Raw genomic sequence first — 24,275 nt, 5'->3', positions numbered from 1 at the left:
CTCTGGGAAAAGACTCTGTCTTGAATTTTTTTTCCTTGGTCACATGAGGGTACTGGTACCCCATCAGCAAAGGCTACACATTTCCGTCCCTGCTCTCACCCCAGTTCTAGCAACGCATTAGATCTGTTACTAAACCACTCAATTTCTCTAGAGTAGGCTCTATCTTACCGTTATGTCCTTTTTAAGTATTAAAAGTGGGAGCCGCAAGTAATTCAAAGTAAAAGATATAGAGGTACCATGAAACAGCTGTTAGCTACTTTATTTTCCCTTTCAATTTTCACAATTACACATTCCGCTGGGTGGGTACTAAGTGTAGTATCCCTGCCTGGCTAATACGGAAGTAATACGGAACTAATACGGAACTTTACCTGATGTAGGAGCCGCAAATAATTCAAAATAAAAGATATGAAGACGCCATGAAACCGTTCTTACGTACTATGCATGTCACAGGCATTTTGGATAGTGTGACTACCCCTCAATTGAACTTCAGCCTGAGTAACGAAAACAGTGTGTCTGGTTTAAGAGAGCATGTCTGAGAATACCAAAGTATGTGTGCAAGTGGATCTCTCCGATTTCGCTCAAAATTTGCAGGTAGGTTCCCTTTGGGGTGTGGATCGATTGTGCAAAGCCCTTGAAAAGGTTTCTGAAGGGAACCTTGAAATTTGCATACCCCTCAAAAATTGCCGAAATATCACATTATTTATGGGTCTAGAAACGAGTCACGCCACAGCGTATACGAACCAGCTATGAACAAAACTCAATCAAGCCAACTTTGCCTCACCTTAGAAGAGTTCCTGGAGCAGTACCGCTTAGCCACTCCAGCATCCCAGAAGACGAGGTCCATCACCCCCTGACGCCACAAATGATCGTCTTGAAAATAGCCAATTTACAAGCGCTGGCAAAACAGCCAGCTACGTCCTCAATTGGCCAGAACTATACACCATGTACACCGGCAGATAGTAGAACACCTCTTCTAGCGCTGAGGACATGTCCCCCATCTTCCTTTTGGGGTTTTCTTGAAATAAACTTTTTTGAATTTTTCCACTCGACCATGCTGAAATACGGCCAAAGTCATACCTGCGCAGGAAAGCTCGCCCCTCCGCGACGTCTCCTAAGCAATTTCTTCTCCAACACTACTCCCAAGGCCGCAGAACAAAGTGTAGTGTTGACTATGACAAGGAAAAGCAGCGGTGATCACTTGTCACTCCAAACGACAAGCTTCTCCTTGCGCCACCAATAATTTTTTGTGCGACTGTTGATGCAAAAGTGACTGAATGCCTGAGCGCAGTTTTTGAATTTTATTGCAAGATTCACAGTGAAATCACGTGCCTTGTGACGCAAGAATGCCAAGTCGCGTGGCCCACGGCTCACGAGATTGCAGAGTCACCTTTGTCAAGTGCGCTTGTTACTCGCCTTGAACACCCGTTGGTCTGGAAGTGATCACACTTGTGTTGTTACTGCCCTCAAGAATCGTAGATTCCGCTAGGACCCGCAGGGTCCGACGTGGAATCGGGGTTACACGAGGAGTGAAGGCGAAGAATGTGACAGTGTGTTTGGCCTCAAATCGCTCTAGTTTTCCATAAATTTCCAGCGGTTTAAAGATAAAAATGCAAATGCACGCCTTGATTGCACCTAGCACCTCTTGCTTTCTTTGGCCTTTTCTGAGCGACCAAAATGATAGTGCAATCAAGAGTAGTGACAGTGAGGGATGGGCGACACCAGCACAATGGGCGGGAACACACTGTCACATTCTTCGCCTTCACTCCTCGTGTAACCCCGATTCCACGTCGGACCCTGCGGGTCCTAGCGGAATCTACGATTACACTTCGGAGCTTCGGCTTCGAATGTGACAGTGTGACTTTTAAAGTGATCCACCGCCTCAACCAAGGCAAGGGCGTAGCCAAGCATTATGCGCGAAGGAGAAGTGCGCATGTGGAGTGAAGGAACAGGCATCTCGCAGAGTGCCTGATATACAGTAAAAATGTCGCTATGTATCGAGGATACACCATATGTACAGGTGCCCTTCAAGTCGGAGACATGAAGGGAGAAAAGGGTGACAGTCTATTATTAAAAACGACTAGCACCGGACACAGATAATAATACTGCGACACCATGGCGAGGCTGTGTCAAAATATGGAATGTCACAGTACTCCTCGAGCCAGGAATGTGGACAAAGAAGTTTGTACCTTGCAAACCAGGAAACCAGGAAGGTCTTAGATCTGGAACCCTAGACATTCGTCTTGCTGACGGAGGCAAGGGCGAACGCAACACGTTCCTTCGGGAGTTGATGGCAGTGGAATACGGACAGACTGCGAAGCTCCGAGGTGAACGGGGAGCCTGAGTCAAAACCATCTACATGAGAACGTGCCGCGTCAGACGTTTCCGAGGCAATTGGGATTGGGTCCCCAAATCTGCAGAACCTCCAGAACATTGATGACACTCCATGTGCTGGCAGGCCAGCAGTAATAGACATCGGGCATCAAATGGGTGGTCGCTACATCAGCCTGACCAATACTCCAAGAGGCCCTGAACACGTAGCTGGAGTGTCGACGAGAGAGGAGAAAGATGCATTGGTAATTGGTCTATACTGCCTCCCTACATCGCACTGGGTGGCTAAGGAGTTGGTCCGACTGCGATGAACTCCAGACCGGACCCACCAAGAGCACTTGCTATATGTGGTGAATAGCACTAACCATCAGGATGAGGGAGAATGGAGGGTGCAGAAGTGCATTCTCCCACTGGTCTGGTCTGCTGGAAGGACCAAGGAAGCCTGGCCCTCGGCCTCAGGATCTGAGCGCTAACTCACATACTGATCCAGTTAGCGGGTATGGCTGTCCACAAATAGGGCAAGTGGGCTGTACCAATGATGTAACTTTGTAAGGACCTACCTGTCCAACAGGTAGTTGCCGCTGTCTGCAGACCGTGACGGTCGTTTGGGTCGTGGACGATGTCCCGAACATTGACGGCGACTAGGTGGAGCCAACGGGGTCGCGCCAATAGTAATAGTTATGTACTCTTGGTAGCGCTAACAGACAGATAGTTATCCAATGTTTCTTTCCTTGGATACGTAAGCAACAGCCATCACATGATCAATCTCGACATGCAAAGGTACTCCCGTTATGCCATGCACTGGGGCTTGCAGACCAAGGCACTCCGCCCACAAGCAGTAGATGAATGGAGTTTAACTCCTACAGAGTCATGTGGTTATGGGTGGCTGCTGTGCATGGGTCCTGAACTGACGGGCTCTCCTAGCGCAGCGATGGCACCTGTGAGAGGACTGGCTGGCCATCCCCGACTGAAAAGTGACAGACCCAGTAATGGAGACTTGTCAATTGAATCACCAGACCATATATCGAGGTTGCACAGCCCAGGCTGTGGAGCTCTATCCTGCAAGCACTATATTCTGTAATGAATTGATCGACTGTGAAGCTGGGCTAGCGGGAACGCCTTCCTCAATTCCGGACGCTTCACGTTCAGGCGCCTCAAGTGGCTTGGTGATGGCAGAGATGGTGAGCCTCATACATTCCAGGGACTGCACCAGCCACAAGCCGGACTTGTGCAGGTTCACTTGGAGCTCGAGATGCTCCAGGAGGCGGATCGTTGCTTGCACTATGGTGTGCCGCAACCAGACCGCACACAATAATGAGGCAGGTGGCAATGCACATCACTACCTTCACCGCCCATGTCCGGAAAATGCAGACGATCGATGCAGACACTTGGTGCATGTGCGGAGTGAATAACACATGTCGAACGGTAGACATGTGTACCGCCAGCCACTTCCGGATGGATGCCGGTCGAGTGACACATGTCCTGCATGGCCAAATAGCACATTGGCTCCATGAGGCTGGCAACATCGCCAGTGGCCGTACCGGGTCTCCAGCTTGCAGGGACCTGTGGTGATATAATCGTCATATTCAAGTGCGCAGCGATGGTAGAGATGACGCAGGATGCGGAGCCAATGGCTGCTTGGATGGTCATTTGAACTGGACATAGTTTATATCCGTAGATCTCAGGTATATGTATGGCTTACTCAGCTATTGCACAACATGGTCATGGACCTTGGGAGTGCACAGGACGTCTACGGCAAGACTAGGGTGAATGTACATGTAGGTCAAGTTCTTCCTCCACGGTGAGAACACAAAGACATCACATATTCACTGATTTCCTTCTGCGCTAGGAAAGCAGTTTTCTATACAATATACATAACTGTATATTTGTTTACAAAGAGGCGTCTTTTCGAGGGTAGAGGGCTCAACACGATGCGGAGCACTATGATGATTTCATTGCGTAAGGAACTCAGAGTTGCAACAAACTCTAAGACCTCCTTGTGCCTGTTGTGTATATATTTTATACTTGAAGTACATTTATGCAAATGTACTCGTATGCGTACCAAGTAAGGCACACCGTGAAAGGCCACCGACAGCCGAGCAGGCTGGTAGTGTGGACCATTGGCTGCACCATTACGGGATTGGCACGACATGCATCCAGCTGCTTCAGTTCGTCTGCCAAGCCCTTGTTGGTAACGAAAGCCTGGTACATGGTGGGTCGGGCACAAGGCACACGTGCATGCAGTACCGGCGTATCCGCCATATCAGTACTAAACAGTACGAGACTGATCTGGTTGCTAGCTATGGTTGCTAGCTATAATATAAGTAGATTCCTTCTGGGTGCGTAGATATTCCAGGATACGTACGATGAAATGCTATCCACAGTAGTAAATTACAGATATGGTTACTTGGACCTGCCGTTGTACGGAAAGGGCCGCGCTGATATGCACATATCATATGGGCAATGAATTGATCCCAGTTATGGATGCGGCAGTAATCGTGCAAGGCCTTGGCTGGCCAGACCAAGAAGGGGGGTGGTCCCTCGCGGTGCCCGAGGTGGGCACTAACTTGAGTAGTGGAAGGCAGTATACCATGGTATACCACAAGTCATAGCGTACACAAAGGCAAGTGTACATGACATTGCACTCTTGGCACTACGCTCAGCAGATAGCTGGAGCGCGCGTGTCCGTATGTGCTCCAGCCACCTAAGGTCAGATTGAGGCATGGCAACAGTAAAAGTGTTATATGCTTCACCACTTCGAGGTTGCTATCACAAAAGGTGCTTGAGCAATAGGAGTGGCAGTACATTGTTGGCACTGCACAAATGGCAACCATTTGATGTTTATTTTTCATTGCTCACAGAGGTGCATCATCCACCTCTGACATCGTGATCATGCTTCCAGAACCATGTATCTACATACAGGTAAACCTGCCTTAACCGGACGCCCGTGGTGCAGCGGAAACTGGTCTGATATGACATTATTCCGCTTGACACAGGGATGCACGTTCGATCCACAGCCCTTTGGTGCAGGAACATTTCCCGGTCAATACGGGATTCTGCTTGGTATAGGAACAAGCAAACACAGGTAGAACTGTACTTGCGAAACAACAATATGAGCATGGCAGAACGGCATTAAGTTATGGGCGTGACTCTGGGCATGAAACAAAGCACTCGCCGGTGCTTGCAAAGCCACGAGACCATCGTTCATCACCAATGAACTAATGGTTAGAGTGTGGCAAGGCCCCCGACAGGGCCTGCCCACTGGCGTGACGGAAGCCACCATATCTACAATGACCGCACAGTCCACCGACATGGGTGGATGCGAGTTAGGCACAGACATTGGAATGGCACTCCTGCTTTTCATGAAATTGCCCTGACCACACCAGGAAGGCACGACTCAGGGCAAGAAACAAAGCACTCGCTGGTGCTTGCAAATCTACGAGTCCATCGTCCATGGATAATGGATGGATGGATAGAGTGGTTAGAGTGCGGCAAGGCACGCGACAGGGCCTGCCCACTGTAGAGACCATCGTCCATCGACAGTGGACGGATGGTTAGAGTGTAGCAAGGCACGCGGCAGGGCCCGCCCACTGGTTAGACCATCGTCCATCCGCAGTGGATGGATGGTTAGAGTGGCTAGAGTGTGGCAAGGCACGCGACAGGGCCTGCTCACTGTAGACTATCGTCCATGGACGGTTGACGTATGGTTAGAGTGCGGCAAGGCACACGACAGGGCCTGCCCAGTGGTGTGACCATCGTCCATCGACAGTGGATGGATCCCACTGCCGTGACAGAAGCTGCCGCATATCCGCGTCGTCCATCGATGGGGTTGGATACCAGTTACTTGTAGGTACAGAGATTGGCAAGGCACTCGTCAAGGCCTGCCCAATGACGTGACGGAAGCCGTCTGTTGATGTTGCTACGCGCTAAGCGCAGAGCCTTGGCAAGGCACTCGAAAGAGCCTGCCGAACTCGTGAAGGCCGCCCTGACCCAACAGGGAAATCGTGACTCGGGGCATGAAACAAGGCACTCGTCGGTGCTTGCAAACCCACGGAACCATCGCAGCGTCGCCATCAGCATTGGCCGCCGAAAAGGCCGAAATTTCCATATCGGCACAAACTAGTTACTTCAGCACTTACCTACACGGACAGCACGTCGATCCGGTAGGAACTCTTACTAGTCCTAGGCCTGGACTGCGAGCTTCAGCTTCGGAGTCATTATTACACAATAGACACTGCCATAGCGGCAGTAGAAGACTTACTGAGTCTCAAGGATACTAGACAAAGGAAAAAGGTAACCTATCAGCAACAGGGGCGTACGCCGCTCGCCTCCAGGAGTGGTTCCCATGCCAACTGATGCACCAACATTCCACACAATTGAAGTGCTGTTTTTCGTATCCCACGGAGTTTCTGCATATTCTCCTCAGACTGGGTGAAATTAACATCCACAAGCTGCTGGACGATGATGTCATTGCTACGCATTTATGATTTTAAAGGACAGAATTTTTCCCCGTTTTATGGATGTTTTGTTCAACATGACGATTGCATGCGGTCTTGAAAGCTGCCTAAGTTTCGAATCATCTGGAGCAAACATCACACAGGGCAAGCAGAAGCCACCATTGCATGCCTGTCAAAAGGCTACCCAGGGTAACTCCTCTAACAAGGATAGTTGAAAGTGGCGCTGTTTGCCATCCGTCTGGACACGCACAGGAAACGAAATCCTTCGCCTTCGGTGGCGCACAATGATTGTCGATGACGGAAATCTTTTCCGTGTCAAGCAAATTTCGGGGGACTGGATTCCGCTGTGGACGTCGACTTTCAGAATATCCCGTCCAACACACTCCCATGTCATTGAAGTTTGTTTTGGATGATCCAGCAGCTTCCAACAACGGTCGCTCTACAGCTTCGCCGACGATTCCTTCCTCAACGCTGCTCGTTGGATGCAGACTTCGCTTGCAAGTCAGGTGCGTCTGCATTCTCATCTATCGCTTGACCTTCGCCACTAGCACTGGCCACACGCTTTGTCTGCAGCTCAAAATAGCTCTGAATAGAGCGCTGGCCCTCTGGATGTCGACGCTTCATTTTTCTTTTCCACAAAGCGAAAGCATTGTCAAAACACGACCAACTAATTACTTTGTCAAAACAAACTCCAAAGGAAAATTTTACTCTGAGATCGAGGAATCCGGCGATGTAACTACAGTAGAGACTTTGTTGAACCCAGTTCAGTACGCTGTGTCCCAGCACTACTTTCACACCTGGGCTAGTCACCGTCCTCAGTTCAGTACGCTGTGTCCCAGCACTACTTTCACACCTGGGCTAGTCACCGTCCTCGATCGGACCGTCAGGCGGATGCCAGGCATGCACTTGCACTGTGAGCGCTAGCGCTGGGCCTGGATCAACAAATTCTCTGTACCCACATGGAATTTTTTTACTGGTTCCCGGGCATCCCGGGAACCGCCCTATGTACGCCCCTGAGCAAAGAAGCGAAAGAAAAGGCCGAAGAAAGCAAGAGGTGCATGCTAGGTGCAATCAAGGCGTGCATTTGCATTTTTATCTTTAAACCGCTGGAAATTTATGGAAAACTAGAGCGATTTGAGGCCAAACACACTGTCACATTCGAAGCCGAAGCTCCGAAGTGTAACACGCTGACCGTGTTGTAGGCCTACGAAACGGGACTTTCCCTGACCATGTAGGTCGAAGACCAGTGAAATGATGATGAAATCACATTCTTTATGACGTAAGAAATCTCTCATGCAGTTCACGCGACAAGTGCGTGCAGCCTGTGCTGCTCGCGTGCCAGTCAACACAAAGGGACCGAGCTAGCCGCTTTTTTTTCATCGACATGAAAACAAGGCACTTTTACTGTTGGACTATGTTCGGGATTGCAGGAGGTAAGTGTGAAAGACGAATAACTCTCCATGCTGTACGGGGCATATTTCAACGGCTTGCTGCCATTGCAACACTCCTAGGACAGTTTGTGGGGGTTCTCAGCAGTTCAAGCAGGAAATGAAGCTCATCTTACCTCTGCCATCATGATCTGTTCCGAGTAGCGTTCCAGGCACATTCGCGATCGATGGCCGCGTATCGTGATGCAGGAAGCGTCATCCTACGTCACAGAGCACGCGATCTGACCGTGCATCTTTCAATAAAATTCAAAAACTGCGCTCAGGCCTTCACTCTTCAGTCACTTTTGCGTCAACAGTCGCACAAAAAATTATTGGTGGCGCAAGGAGAAGCTTGTCGTTTGGAGTGACAAGTGATCACCGCTGCTTTTCCTTGTCAGAGTCAACACTACACTTTGTTCTGCGGCCTTGGGAGTAGTGTTGGAGTAGAAATTGCTTAGGAGACGTCGCGGAGGGGCGAGCTTTCCTGCGCAGGTATGACTTTGGCCGTATTTCAGCATGGTCGAGTGGAAAAATTCAAAAAAGTTTATTTCAAGAAAACCCCAAAAGGAAGATGGGGGACATGTCCTCAGCGCGAGAAGGGGTGTTCTCAGGCGCGTGCACCGTATGAGTTTTTTGGTGTCTGGAAACCACCTTTTTTCGGTCAATCTTGCCAAAGGAAAAGCGTGCTTACGCTCGTACTGGATTGGTTATTCTGCATACGCGTCGATCGACGGGCAGTTTACAGTACAGTGACTATGTCCTTATTTCGAAGTGAGAGAGAAAGTTGCTTTGCATGCAGTTCAAAATACATTATTCTCTCTTTCTTCAGTGGAGAGTAGCCACAGAGAGATCGATCCCTAGGCTAACTCTGGTTAGCTCCTGGATTGGCGATGACGTTCAAGAAATCCGTTTTGCCTCGAAATTTGAGTCAAGCACGCGCGATGCAAGTCAGTTCGAGGATATGATTGACGATATCTCCTTCCAAACTGTTGACTCAAATCAAGATGACAGCCTTTCGTTCTCGCTCATGTGCGCAGCAGAGATGTTCGTCAAAAACGAGATGTTCGTCAAAAACGTTGTCGACTGGAAGACGTAAAAATGTGCGTCCATGATCCACTTGCGCTGCTTCAGAACGAAGCGCTGCTCGGGCCGCAACTCAAGGACGCGGGGCTTCGCTTTTCTCCCGCGAGCTTCCATCGAAGTGAGGTCCATCATGTGGAACATTGCCAATACATGCCGAAAACTTCGTCATAAGAACAGAAAGAAAAATACGTCGAATATAAGCAGTGTTTTGATGTAACAAACATGCCTGCATGGAGTGGACTAGTGAAGTACCATAGACATGGTGTTATACTTACAGACTGTAGTGTATACATGTACATGTAGCCTGGGCGGCTAGGCCTATCAACGGGTTTGACAAACATGTGATTGTATATGAGTGCATTGACTTTGCACCCTCTTTGCAAATACTTTTTAAAGTACTGGTATGTAAAAGGTAACCCGTTTTTTCCTGTTACTGGTTATACATGTACCAACATTTCCATGTAACATCGTCCCCTCACTCCATTCCTAATTGCTCGTATTTCTGTCCTTTCTACCCCTGTACCTGGTGCCCTCTCAGACGCGTTGGTGTCGGCATGATCTGATGATAGCAGTCGGACGAGCGCCGCATCTCATCAGCACCAGTGTTCATTGGTTCCCTGCACCCCTGATCTTGAGCCCCCCCCCCTAGCCTCCTCCCTAGCCCTCGCCGTTAACTCCGACGGGATGTTCGGGCCGGTGGATGCTCATGCATATGTGCTAAAAATACATAATTATACAGTGGGTCTCCAGAAATTTTTTACCAACTCTAGAAACCCCCCTTTCAAGACTCGGTGCACGCCACTGGTTCTACTATCTGCCGGTGTATAGTTCTGGCCAATTGAGGACGTAGCTGGCTGTTTTGCCAGCACTTGTAAATTGGCTATTTTCAAGACGATCATTTGTGGCGTCAGGGGGTGATGGACCTCATCTTCTGGGATGCTGGCGTGGCTAAGCGGTACTGCTCCAGGAACTCTTCTAAGGTGAGGCAATGTTGGCTTTATGGAGTTTTGTTCATAGCTTGTTCGTATACGCTGTGGGGTGACTCGTTTCTAGACCCATAAATAATGTGATATTTCGGCCATTTTAGAGGGGTATGCAAATTTCAAGGTTCCCTTCAGAAACTTTTTCAAGGGCTTTGCACAATCGATCCACACCCCAAAGGGAGCCTACCTGCAAATTTTGAGCGAAATCGGAGAGATCCACTTGCACACATACTTTGGTATTCTCAGACATGCTCTCTTAAGCAATTAGTGACGTAAAACAATATAGAAAACAGCTGGTAAAGTGTATAGCGCTAGATGGTTAATGTTCAGGTGGTTAGTGAGAGAATGCGGGTGATTGTAGTAGACAGGGAAAGTACAGTATATCAGAAAGAGTGGTTGTATTCTTGAAATCACGAAGGCTCGCTGATAAGAAGTACGAAACAAAAGCACTCCTAGGAGATCAATGTGTTGTATGGTGGCGGAGGAGCGGGTTATGAAGATGCGCGCAATGCCCTGAAATGGTCAACACTCCCTTAGTGCATGTGCATAGTAATATTATGTTAAACAAAAGCATTACTGGCTTTTTGGAACCCGGTGATTAAGAATCGAATGGCAGGTTGACTCTCCTGCAAAAGAAATGTATGGGTCGAAAGAAGCATCACATAATATCCAAGGATAGCCAAAAGCCATCACGAAAAGAGGAAACCAGTGAAAACGTTCAAAAAAGTGCAGAATTTTGCATTTGGATGCAAATGAGCACAGTGTGTGAAGTGAATATAGTAATGTATTGGGTTTTATCCACGCTTTCTTAGCTTCATTTCCACAAACTTCAAACTGTGGTACACGGCGTTATGATGGTACACTACACCAGCGATGTGTCCATCACTACGTCCATACAATCCATTGACATTGACATAGTGACAGTTGTGATACCACCAACCACCCTTCCATGTATTAGAACAGTCACCACTACTGCTTGAGTCGTGATCACGATCTCGAGTACTGAACTGTTGTCCATTGTGGGTTCTCATGCTGTCTGGCAATGTAGGGCTTGAGAATCCTGAAACGTGTAGTCTGTAATTGTTAGCTTCACCTTCAACACGGAATGTTGACCACTTGGCATAATGCTTCTCTGCAGTTGTCTTGAACACCATATCAATACGCAGTTCATAAGTACTACCAGCTTGTGACGTCAGATAATGTAGTGTATCTAGACCCAGCCAGAACTCTCCAGACGCTGATCCGAATCCTCGTTTGTATGCATTCCAGTCACGGTAAAAGTCCACTGAGCCATCTTGTCTTCTCTGAAACACAATCCAGCCACCTCCATCAGTCTCTCGATCACAGTATGTAGTGTATGTCGTAGTCGTTGTTGTACCAGTGAACAATCCTGATTGCCCGTGGTTAGTTCGTTCACACGACGCATTTGCTGCAAGATAAACACAGTGGAAGGATGAGGGGAACATTAATGAATCACAAGATACCATGACCTGCTTTCCAAACATGCTGCAACCCTTTTGAAAACCAACATGTATTCATGTACATGCACTTACATACTCACCCCGGTACCTGTATTTATCTGCCTATCCAACTACGTGTACGTGAAAGTAAGCAAAGGCCAGGCATTAGTGAATAAGTGGAAATCAACACTTGAAAGAGTAACCTATCTACCACCAGTAGAGCAGTTCAAGCAAGAGGATTAATAAAAGGAAATTTGGAAAGTCCACAAGGATGGAAATACACTAAGACTGTTTTACGTATTGAAACGCATAGGCATGAAATGAAACCATAGCAGTACTGCGCAAACCCTAACAGATTTTAGATATTTGTAAGGAGAAAGGGAGCTTTGATAATTGTATTGGGTTGGAATGCTTTGGTCGTATTGGAATAACCTGTTTGCGGTTTGGTTTGTTTTTCATCTCAGTGGTGGTTGACTTTTTTGGTGCTCCTCAGAACAGCTTTCCGGGAGCCCCCCCCCCCTTAGCAGTTTTACCCTTCTACCTTTGTCCTTGCTGAAACTAAGAATGTCCCTGGACCAGAACATTGATCTTGCCCTGATCGGGTACCAGGAACTAATCGCCATCGCTAAACGCAAGTTCCTGTACTCCCCTTCGAGCCTCGCCCGGCCAGAGCTGGTGCAGGCACTGCGGAAGCACGGCGTTGGAATGAAGCCCGTCACTGACACCAGTACGTCGTGGATTAATGACTCTAAGCTAGACAGCCTTGCTAACACTATCAAGGCCTTGGTGGGGGAGATTGCCTCCATGAGGGAGGACAGGGATAGCATAATTTTGTCCTTGAAGCTGGAAATTTTGGAGCTGAAGGGGGAAGTGCAACAGCTTCACCAGCAGCAGTACAATGGTTCATCCAAACCCGTACACCGCGACACTCCAGAAATTCAATCCCGTTGTACTCGAACAGTGAGTACGAATAGCACACAGCCAGAAGAGGATGCACGCACTCTACACAGCAGTTCAACTAGCACTAGCAGGGCCACCGTACCTAACACCAACCACATGGAACGCAGGAACATACCCGTACACACTGGTAGAAATGCAACAACTGGGGGCGCAAGCGCCGGTGACTTTTGAATGCAGAGTACGGGGCAGTTGTGACTTTTTGAGCTCTGCAAATTTTCAAGCCCAACCGGCACTAGGCCGGTCTGGAGGTAGGCATAACAGGCCCCTTGATGTGACAATGTCGTCTGAGGAGTCACCCACCGCACCAGCAGATGTAGACCTTGCTGTGATGGACAATCAGGAGATCCGGCATCTCGCCAAGAGTCACAGACTGGAACACTCGGGACTTTCCCGTACCCAGATAGTCAAGCTTCTTCGCGACAACGGTATTGGTTCGTCGACAAACTCAGCAGGTCAGTCTGACAAGGTGCGCGATGTTGTTCAGCAGGCATTGGCCGATATTGCAAAAAATGTTAAAGAATTGGCCGCCAAGGTAGCCCTAATTTCTGCCTTGCAGTTGGAGGTGTCGTCCCTTCGAGGAGAATTGGCGGCTCTCAAAGAAAGGAACTCTGATCATGACCCTGTACAAACTAGCACACCTGAAACTCAACCTGTACGTTGTAGTGATTTGCGATAAGCCTCCGGTTTTACGATTTGTTTTACGTAGATTTTCCATGTGTTTTGAAATTAAATTATTTGCATTCTTTTATGATAATACATTATTAATTTTGGTATTTCTTTGCATAAATATGTAGCGTACGGTACTCGATTAGTACCACGTGGATCTACGTTTGGTTTGTCCACTTTTGCTAGGGTACTCATGCATACACGTGTCTTCCTTTACCGTACACCATTCGTGTCCGTTGCCGGATATTTGTACTCCTTTTATTGCACGTTGTAATTATTGCATGTTTGTACATACGCTAACTTTGGCGCACTACACATTCTGTATTTTCTCTTCTATAATGGCACAAGGATTCAGAGAATCCTTGAGTAGTCTAGATATTAGTCTTCACCATGCGGTTTGGCCTTTCGGTGTTCTTTTGCAATGAATAATAACAGTGAAGTCCGAGTAGTTTTCCTGTGGATTCCCGGTGGATTTTAGAATTGAGATGTGCTAGACGCATCAATTGGTGACCCCTCGAAACGAACTCGGATGTCCTCCTCGGGCTTAGGAATGGACCAAGCTGTCACCCCTGCTCGTGGTGACCTTAGCAAAGGTCTCTCTTCTCGACTACATTCGCCATATCGGAACAAGACAGTGCAGGACAGTACCGGTAATGGCAGCGATCCTCAGTCAAGCACCGCTACTGATGTAGCTACGAGATCCCAACCTGCCGCTGCAGCACAATCGGATCCTGCTCCTCGTCCTGAGACTGTATCAACCGTTAATTTGAAGATTCCACCCTTCTACATTCAAGACCCAGCTCTGTGGTTTCTTCAGGTAGAGTCTCAATTTATCACACAACGAGTAACTAGTGAGCGCTCCCGTTTCCACCATGTGGTTGGTGCACTGCAAACGAAGATGGCCTTGCAGATAAGGGATTTACTGCTGAACCCACCCAGCGACCGCCCTTACACTCACCGGAAGGAAGCATTGGTCCAGCGTACTACTGCCTCTGCTCAACATCGGATCAACCAGCTCCTATCTGCTGAAGAGCTTGGTGATCAGAAGCCTTCTACCCTATTGCGCAGACTGCAACAGCTAGCTGGTGATACTCCAGTGGATAGCCAATTCCTCAAGGAGTTATTTATGAAGCGTTTGCCTGATCAGTGTAGAGTAGTACTTGCAGCCAGTCGTGAGTCTGATATAGCTTTCAGCTCAGCTTTCGGTCCTCGACAGGCGATGTATCCGCTGCGTTGCCAACCAGCCATTCCCCTCCCACACAGATCCCATCTACACCCGTCTAGGCCTCATCCCCATCATCCAAAACGCCCACTGTAAACTCCGCCTCCTCATGCTTCATATCCACACCGCCAGAATTAGTAATCTCTTGTCCAAGCGCCTACGTCGCCAGACTGAAGGCGTCACTCGGATCAACGATCCAAATGCGTATGTTGTCCCTGCCACCAGGCGAGTCTCTGGTGACTGTCGGCCGCTCGTTTCTGCTGTTAAATTATGGAACGCCCTGCCCCAAGAGTTCAAGTCCCTCGCCTGCCATAGATCATTCAAGAGACTTTTAAAGGTTTATTTTTATGGTTAGCCAGCATCTAGGCTTGGACTTGGAGTCGTGACTCAACTGTGACTCAACTGTGCTTTCTTCTCCTTTATTTTTCTTTTTTCCCTTTTTCTTTTTAAGTATTTGCAGTCTGTGTTTTCTGTGTTTTTCTCTCTTTCGTGGAGGCTTGCTTGTTGTATCCTTGGCTCTCGGCCGTTACTTTATCGCCATCATAATATTGGGCACCATTGCCCGTTTGGTCTGCGATACAAAAATTAATAAAATTTCAATAACAACAACAACAACAACAACAACAACAACAACCGGTGGTGCAGCAGTACAGCCCACATGTACTCAGGGTGCTGCTGGGAGCACAGAAGGCGATCCCCAACAGAACAACTGGCAAGAACAGCGGCCAAGGAGCAATAAATCAGCGGCCCACAGCAATCCCATTGCCCAGGCAACAATATCCAAAGTTGTGTCTGTCTACAGAAGAATGGCCACAGAAAACCCCAACCCCAACACACTCACTGGCACACATCCTCCCAAGTGATGTGCCTTCTTTGTCGGGAATGTTAGTCCTGGAAGTAAGGCACAGTCCATTGTAACCTGGTGCGCTGATCGGGGCGTTGATGTATACGCATGCACAATTGCCGAAACCCAATACTTTGATACCTGCTATGCACGCGTTTCTGTCGCGGAAGAGTTTGAGCAAACGCTGCTTGAAAAGGAATTCTGGCCCAACACCATTGCGCACACCGTCCGCAAATGGCGCTATGCCGACTCCGCTAGCAAGTGATGGGTCCTCGGTCACCTAGCCAAAAGCTAAATCCTCTTGCCTAACCCTTTGTGCCCCACGCAAGTTCATCACACCCTTCCCCTAATTGCATTACATATTCTTCTATATCTATTGGTCATATTCCACTTGCACCACCATTCCTTCCTGATTATGAACGACAAACTACTAAAACTCCTAATCAACCTGCCCAATTTCCTTCATCGTTTTCAGTGCTCCCATAGTCAAGTCTGTGGGCAGTATTCTCCAGACATAATCTGCCTATGTGAAACGTGGCTGACAGCTGCATAGACGTCTCAATTCCAGGCTACACGTTATACCGTCTGGACGGCCCACCTACGACCAGCTTTGATAACCTGCCAGCAAGAGGCTATGGCGGTGTTGCTACTCTTGTAGCTGACAGGTGGTTCATGTCCATTAAGCACCGCTTCGACCTTGAGCGCTGTGGACTGGAGGCGGTTTGGCTTGAATTGCGGCCAGTGATCCTTCTGCTCTTTTTACAGACCCCCTGGAGACAGCATCTTCCAAGTCCAGGCATTTAGTCACCTCCTAGAGGATTGTCTGTTCAATATTAGCCTTCCCAATTCTGCGATTGTACTTGCAGGAGACTTAAATGCTCGCCACTCTGACTGGTCTCCTAGAGACACCACGAATAGTGCTGGAAGGGAGTTCCGTAACCTCTTCTCTTGTTTTGGCCTTGAGCGAATGGTGACATTCCTCACAAACTTTACCCCCCACGGCTAAACATCGTGTATTGACATTGTGCTCACGGATCATCCTCACCTACTACTCTCTGTTACATCTGTTGCTCCTCTTGGTGCATCTGACCACGCACAGATCCTCAGTCACTTTCTACTGCCTACTGATGCTGTTTAGCGTGAGGAACGTGTTGCAAACGGACATCCCGCTGCTGCACTCCAATACCACTTCAAGAATGTTCCTGCAAAGCCGGAATATGACTTTAAATCCGTGCCATCTTCCGTCTGGGATAGTGTGAATGCAGAGCTCGCTGATATTCACTGGAGGTGGCATCTGCGTGCCAGCAACGTCAGTGATGCGCTTTCGCACTTTTCCTCCATTCTCAGCAGTGCCCTTGAGAAGCACCTCTGGCCATTCGAAAAGCAGCCGTACTCTCACCGCTGCCCACGGCCCAGTCAGCCAACCTGGGTTGATGCCCATCTCCGCACAGCAATCAAGTGGAAAAATGATCTCTATAGCATTTTTAAGAAGTACCCAACACAACAAAACAAACAAGCATACCAACAGCAGCGAAATATAGTGAAAACTCGGACGCGGACAAAGTACAGAGCTTATATCCGCTCAGTGCAAACTACTTTGCAGAGTAGACACCGTCCATCGCTCCACCAGTTTGTGAGACAAGCAAGAATTCGAAACGTATCACGGGAAATTCCGTCACTCACCACAGGGACTCAGCAGGCGGCTGACCCTTTGGCCATAGCTACCGCATTAAACGCCCAGTTTGCCTCTGTGACTCGGCCTGATGACCTGTTGCTCTCTATTCCCCCTATTCTCACCCCCTCGGAGCCCTCAGCTTGTTTCACGTCCGTCATCACCACAACTGCCACTGTCCGGCGTCATCTGAAGAAGCTTCTGACGTGCAAGGCATCTGGTCCCGACGGCATCCCCAACCGGGTCCTCAAGGCCCTGGCACCATCCATAGCATTCCCTTTGTGCCATATTTTCAACATGTCATTTACCACGGGCAAATTCCCTTCCGCATGGAAAACAGCGAAAGTCATACCTGTATCCAAGAAAGGTTCCCGCCACGAACCTGCAAACTACCGCCCTATCCCTCTTCTTCCCTGCGTGTCCAAAGTATGTGAACGCATCTTTTATGATCACTTATACAGACATGTTTCGCCGTTTCTGAGTTCCGCACAATCTGGGCTTCCTAAAGGCGACTCCACCTCCCTTCAACTGACCCGCATCGTGCAGCAGGTGTGCCTGCATACGGATAACAGAGCGCTTGCTGGTATTTGCTTCTTCGACTTGGCCAAGGCGTTTGATACCGTCTGGCATCGAGGACTTTATGCAAAGCTCGAGCCTGCATTCAGGGTACGTAAACAACCACTCTCTTGGCTGAAATCTTATCGCTCTGGGCGTTATCAGTACGAAACTGTGCTTGGCACATCCTCGGCTGCAGAGCCAGTATTGTCAGCGTTCCTCAAGGATCAATTCTTAGTCCCCTACTATTTATAATTTACGTAAACGACTTACCTGCAGTCTTCCCTGGAACGTCTCTGTTTGCTGACGACACGACCCTTCTCACCTAATCAGCTTCCCTCACTGGCCTGAAAAACAACTTGAGTGCTGGCTTTCAGGAAGTTTTTTCCTGGATGTCGTCCCGGAGATTATCCCCAAATCTATCAAAAACAAAGATCATGCTCTTCCCGACCCAGCCAGAGTTCACAACCCTCATCCATGCCAACTTTCCAAATTCAATTGACATAGTGTCTTTTCACAAACACCTTGGCATTGTGATTGACTCTGCACTCTCTTGGGTACCCCACATCGAATATATCTGTAAAAATCCAAGTAAATCCTTAGGAATTCTCTCCCCCACTGCTCCTAACTCCCACTTTCTAGCAAGCTTCATTTTTATTTAGCCTACCTTCGCCCAATGCTGATACGTCTTGGGTTGGATTATTCTCTTCCGCTGCTGCAAAGCTTGAAATACACCACAAGAAAATTCTTAAAATTATCCTTCGTCAACCCCGCATGCTCTCATCATCCGCCCTTTATAGAATCCCTCACACAATCCCGTTGTCACCTGGACGCAGTGCACACCCGGCTTTCTTTTACCCATTCTATTAAGCTTGAGTTGTGCTCACCTCATCTCATGTGTTTTAATTGATTCTCTTCTCTAAGAACTAGAAACTCGCTCTTACTCCCTAAGAGTAACTCATCCACTCTTTTGCGCTCCCCTCTCTTTATTGCTTTTTCTGTTTGGCTCACTCTACCCAGAGAAGTTAAGGATTTGACCTCACTCCGCCTGTTTAAGATCCGTGCCGCCCCTTATTTACTACGACATAAATAGCTCATTATCCACATGTCCTTTGGGTCTCTGTGTTTTTCACTGTTTTTATTTGACATTATCTTTCTTTACAGAGTTGTTGTTGCTGTTCATTTTGCTACTCTTTCTTTTTCCCTCCCCTAATTTTTATTTATCTCCGTGGTTGGCAATCACCCACTCTCTTAACAATGGCCGGTGTTTCACCGAGTCTTGAGATATTGTAATAAATATATAAAATATAAATATGATAACCGCAATCAGTAATACAAGCTGGATCGACATTTGTGTACACTGTATTCATGTATTGTAAAACTGTGGAGACAATGTGCAATAAAACGATGAAAAATGTGAAGAAATTGTGTAGAGAGAGAAAGAGCAACACTGACAGCTGCATTAACACTACAAATGCCGACTCAAAAAGACCCACCTTGCATATCAGTAACTCCCACACCAACACCAACAACGCAATCTACAGCAACCACAACTAATCCACCATCCAAGCCCATAATTGAAAGACCAAGACGATCAACAGCCAACTACAACAGAAGCTACGCACTCAGCGGACGAGGGCGAAAGGAGGGACGTGATAGCAGGGGGACGGCCGAGTTGAGTTCAATGGACCCGGTCGGGCGGGATGGACGAGACAGAGAGAGTACAGAGGAAGCGGAGGATGGAACGGACGGCGGAGGGAGCAGTGAGTCGGAGAGCAGTGATGGGAGTGATGGTGAGAGTGCCGGTGAGAGTGTTAGTGTTGTGCGTAGGTTTCGTGGTAGCAAGTCTTCAGTGTACAATCACCTGCTGGCTAGTCCTGATTGTTGCGGTGCGTATTCCGACTCTTCGTTCACTGTATTGTGCCGTGGTCGTCATGGTTATGGACTACAATTAAAAGTGTTGGAAGCTATCTATCAGCGTCTGTACAAGCCTAATTTGTGTGTACAGAAAGATAGTATAATTGGGTTGAAATTGTTCAAGTAACGTGTCGTGTTTAGTGCGGCCAAGCTTGGCCGTTAATGTTCTAGGTGTAATGTACTGCTGTTATGTGTTATCACGTTGTCTTTCCTTCCTTTCTCCTTTGTTCATTTCTCGCTTTGATTGTTAAAATTCACACTTGTAAAGTTCACTGTTGTTGCTCTTAGTGTTATTTCTCTAACTTAGATTTTCTATAATAGTTCAATTTTTGTTTCAGTATCCTTTAGTACAACGGCGATTCCTGATGAGTGTTGTACGAAAACTTGTTTGAATCCCTTTCTCTCTCTACACAATTTCTTCACATTTTTCATCGTTTTATTGCACATTGTCTCAACAGTTTTACAATACATGAATACAGTGTACACAAATGTCGATTCAGCTTGTATTACTGATTGCGGTTATCAAATTGTTGTCTCCTCGCCGTTTGTTCAAATATAAATATGAGTCTGAGTTTCTCACCAATTCAAGATCACTAGAAGTAGATTCAGATCAACATAGTGTTTGATGGTCGCTTTCTGGCCAGAAACTCACAAGTACCTTTTCAAGGTGGTGGTTTATATGCCATTTCTGTGTCATATACCTGATAGGTGCAGATTCACATTTGCAACGAAAGAATTTCCTTTTTGTGCACGTACAAAATAATTATCAGCTTAACGCGTTTAAATTAATATCAATATATTACATCATACCTTCTTGATTTCCGTGGCCTTCATCCAGGTGGTGATTCTACAAGAAAAGCCAAACGTGTGTGTTCAGTGAGGGCTGCGTACCACCATTCTGTGTAGTTTCACAGGAAGCGTGAATTTCGAAGTCTAAGGAAACCGTTGGACTGTTTCTGCTGGATTGACAGTTATGCAAATGCTAGGGCATGACATAGAAACTACAGGCAATTGTTCAGTCTGTTTGCCTTCAGTAGGGTTACTACCAGACACACTTTACTTGCCTCATCCTTTTTCATTGATAAACAACATTTGCAAATAAATAATACATAATACTATGTAGACGTTGTATTTCTCGCCGGCCGAGCGCAGCCATATTGCGAGATATGATTTCTCGCGAAACATTTTCCGTTGCAAATATAGCATCTGGTGTGTTCTTTATTGTCGCTTCTTTTCCTGACTTCTTCAGTCAGTCTTGAGTCTCACCAGTAACATGTGGCTGCGGCCAACTACCCTTCACTTCGTGTGTTGTCGCTATTGCTGTCTATGTGTCTGTGTATGCCAGTATATGTGGAGCGAGAAATGCGGTACTCTGAAAATGACGATAAACATAACTGCATATGACTGCACACATGACTATATGAGTATATGTACATGTAGATGTATGTACTGTGCTTACCGGTGCTACAACTTCAGATGAGAGCTGAGTCAAAGTGGAATTGAACTTAGTCATGACTTTTTGCTCAAGTCTCTGGAGAAAGGTTTCGATCCGACTGACGTCGTCATGTCTCGCTGCGTCCATCCCTCGCTCCAGGTTCTTCATCTGATCACTGATTTGATGCACTGTGTTTGCGTACTTTCGGAATGTTCTTGCATCCAGCCACTCTAAGGCATAAACACACACATGGATGGTAAAACATTGTGTTTCGTCATTTGACTAGTAATCAGGGAGTACCGATTACAATCTATAGGAGGAAGCTGTCAAGTACACTACATTAGTAACCCCAGTACTCACACCACTGTCACTCGTAATATTCGGTCCCACATAAGCGCTTAGACAGGGGTATAGGTGAATAGATTAATCGGAGATATGCGCTTTTAAAACCAGAGCTTCCAAACGAGTCTTAGATTATGGAACTTGAGCGGAGGAGGCGAAAGTCACATCCTGTCGAAGGTGAACATTGTCATGAAAATTCAAATTCTGCTTCATTCTGTCCTGGGAATCAGGACATAACGGGTTAACCCGCTTTATGAATTTGGCTTTAATGTTTGAAAAGAGAACAAAAACGGATACCTTGGTGGAGGAAGTGGCCTATTAGTACTTACCTATCATGATATCGATGAATCCCAATAGCGAAGCATATACATTTACGTACTGGCAAAAGTATAATACATTCTTTTGAAATCTTGGTACAGTGAGTGTCACGTGTTAAAAAGTACCACTTCATAACTTGAGAACAACCGTTAAATTTTTAATGTTTCCCTCCTGAGTTATGAATCTCACTTTTTTCACAATGGTGTCCAGTATACAGTGGAGGACAGTGACAATGGAATGATGATCCTCTTTGTTGACATGTTGCCCCATTCTGACATGGATTTCCAGCGCAAGATGGTAGAACTGAGCGGTAGAAAAGGCAAGTAAAAGAGCAAGAGGGCTCAAGAAACACACAATTTCAAAAACGTTATTGTGTCCTGTGCAGAGTCACTGGAAGCTGGAGTTCTGAAGTCTCAAGAGTCAATAATAATTAATTAATGTATGTTTGTTAAAATCTGATGAGATGTCAGCTACACCATAGCTCCGGAATGGTTTGAGGTCGGTGGTGGCAGTCAACCAATTCTTCACACTTTTCGCTTTTCAACACCATGATGTTTCAAATTTATCAGGAATTCAGGTAAACCTCTGGTAGATGTTAGACAAAGTTAGGTTTTCTCTAATAACGTTAACCTAATTACGTTAAAATTCATTAGTTCTACCAAAACATTTTTCCATTTCACCCTATTGATGGTACGGGCCCAAAACAATGTTGAACATTTCAAGTGACGTACACGGTATGCAGCAAAGAGACCGTGTTTGAGCGTTTGAGATGAAGAATCCTTTATTTTGGCGTAACACTACGTATCACTAATACACGAAATTATTACCGGTCTGACAATACGTTCCAGAATGACCATCATTGCAGTTGCAAATGTACGACGAGCCTCTCCCTTGTCGAGAACCGCTGAAAATGCATTTTCCTGCATTGCTGCATGGGGGACTTTGGCGACATTGCTCAAGCTGCCCACCTGCATAAGACAATAGTCAAATTCGAAACAAAAGGTGGGTGGATAAAGTATTAGAACTCTCTTACAAAAATCAGCCGGCAAGAGCGCTCCTTAATGCTAAAATGATTGAGATACCAATTTGTGGTATCAAATCCAATACAACAGGATTCAAAGACTATTTTAATATTGATATACACGTCGGCAATTTAATTTAATCTTTCCAAAAATTGATGACGAGTATTATCAATTGAATGCAAAGCATGTTATGGTACTCGCTACCGATAAAGCTCTTTTCCCTGGTGCTGAACGTTTATATAACCTGGGCAATGCAAAGGAGACCAAAATTGCTCAAGCCTACACAATCAGTCATGTACTCTGAGGTTTGTGTAAGGCCAGACTCGGTACAGGTGGGCCAGGTAAAATATTGGCTGATGATTTACTGAGACAGAAGTTTTCACATACGTGTATCTAGAAATTCCGGAAGGGTGAGGGACCAGGATTACGTGTGTGTAAAGTCACAAAAATAGACTTGCATGTTTGTCATAAGTTCATTAGAAGTACAGTATATGCGTAGTAGATCAGTAGACTCACTCAGACATTGTACCAGCATTTCAGCATTCTGCCGCCCACCTAGCAAAGCTGATAGGGATGCGGTGTCAGCGTTGGCGTAGTTAAGCTGATCAATGGGTTGACGTAGGCCAATAATTAAAAGCAGTGTCTCTGTGTCCTGGATGCTGAGGCGAAGAGCTGTAGATGGTAGAAGATGAAGAACTCGTGCCATACAGGACTTCTCAACACCTATTGAACAAACATTGAAAACAATTGAGCAACAAACGAATATAACTGCGTTCAGCTACAAACACTGAAACTGTAATTTTGAACCATTCAAATTAATGACCCACCGAAGGGAAACCAAGAGTTTAGAAAGAGTTTACTAGCTTGTAGTAACCAAGAGTGTATCTCTGTCCCACCAGTCCACAGGCAAAATGCTGTTGGGAGCATTCGGCGACAACTAACATCGACATGTTAATGCTCTCACCTGTTTCATTTCCAGCACTGGAGCGGTCTTCTGTAAGGGTGGTCCTGGAGAACACACTTGTGAACGAGACCGCCAACAACAATGAAACCGATATAAAGAGGCGAGTAGTTGGCGGCAAGTTCATTTTCAAAGCGGCCTCGATCAGCGCTCAGGCGCTTATCTAGAAAAGGCTCGTCGTGGTTAGTCTGCTCAACAAACGGTGCCTTTGGAGCCGCTTCAAATACAGACTTTTCACCACGACGACAATATCAATCTGACGCAAATACTGTTGAGGAAATGATCTTGTACCCGCTCTTCCAGTATAGCCCATAATCTTGATGGTAGATATCCAGATTTCGTTCTGGCTGGTGTCCCGCACTGCAGGACTGATGTGCATTGCACACGTACATGTACGAGTAGGTTCAATACCTCAAGTCACGGAGAGCATTGTCAACATTAGCATCATGAACCACCTGGCGGAGCTGCTCCTCTTTGATTTCCCCCACACTAGTAGTCTTGTGGTTGTAGACCTGATGAATCTTCTGAATGGCTGTGCACTATCATCAATCATCGCAGCAGTACTAATGGTAGCAGTAGACTCTGCCAGAGCTTTTGAAAATGTGTCACACTGTATCCTATTA

The 24,275-nt window shown here is 46.9% G+C and overlaps 1 protein-coding gene across 2 annotated transcripts; it reads right to left on the bottom strand.

The window, feature by feature from the left end:
- Positions 1-10,516: 10,516 nt before the first annotated feature.
- LOC135830321 (fibrinogen-like protein 1) lies at positions 10,517-23,903 on the bottom strand. 2 transcript variants are annotated; one of them, XM_065342586.1, is made up of 7 exons: positions 23,656-23,903; positions 23,208-23,363; positions 22,497-22,637; positions 21,859-21,972; positions 21,034-21,239; positions 20,385-20,421; positions 10,517-11,707 (listed from the first exon to the last, which is right to left on the bottom strand). In XM_065342586.1, exons 1-7 carry the CDS (start codon positions 23,777-23,779, stop codon positions 11,073-11,075), a joined length of 1,413 nt encoding a protein of 470 aa, XP_065198658.1. In that variant the 5' UTR covers positions 23,780-23,903; the 3' UTR covers positions 10,517-11,072. The 2 variants fall into 2 exon arrangements, with proteins under 2 accessions (XP_065198658.1, XP_065198657.1); XM_065342585.1 differs by having other exon boundaries at positions 23,208-23,414; positions 23,656-23,901.
- Positions 23,904-24,275: the final 372 nt, after the last annotated feature.

This window comes from Sycon ciliatum (genome assembly GCF_964019385.1).
Source record: "Sycon ciliatum chromosome 5 unlocalized genomic scaffold, ocSycCili1.1 SUPER_5_unloc_1, whole genome shotgun sequence".
In the NCBI taxonomy this organism is placed as follows: Eukaryota; Metazoa; Porifera; class Calcarea; order Leucosolenida; family Sycettidae; genus Sycon; species Sycon ciliatum.
This window is presented reverse-complemented; position numbering and strand designations above follow the sequence as displayed.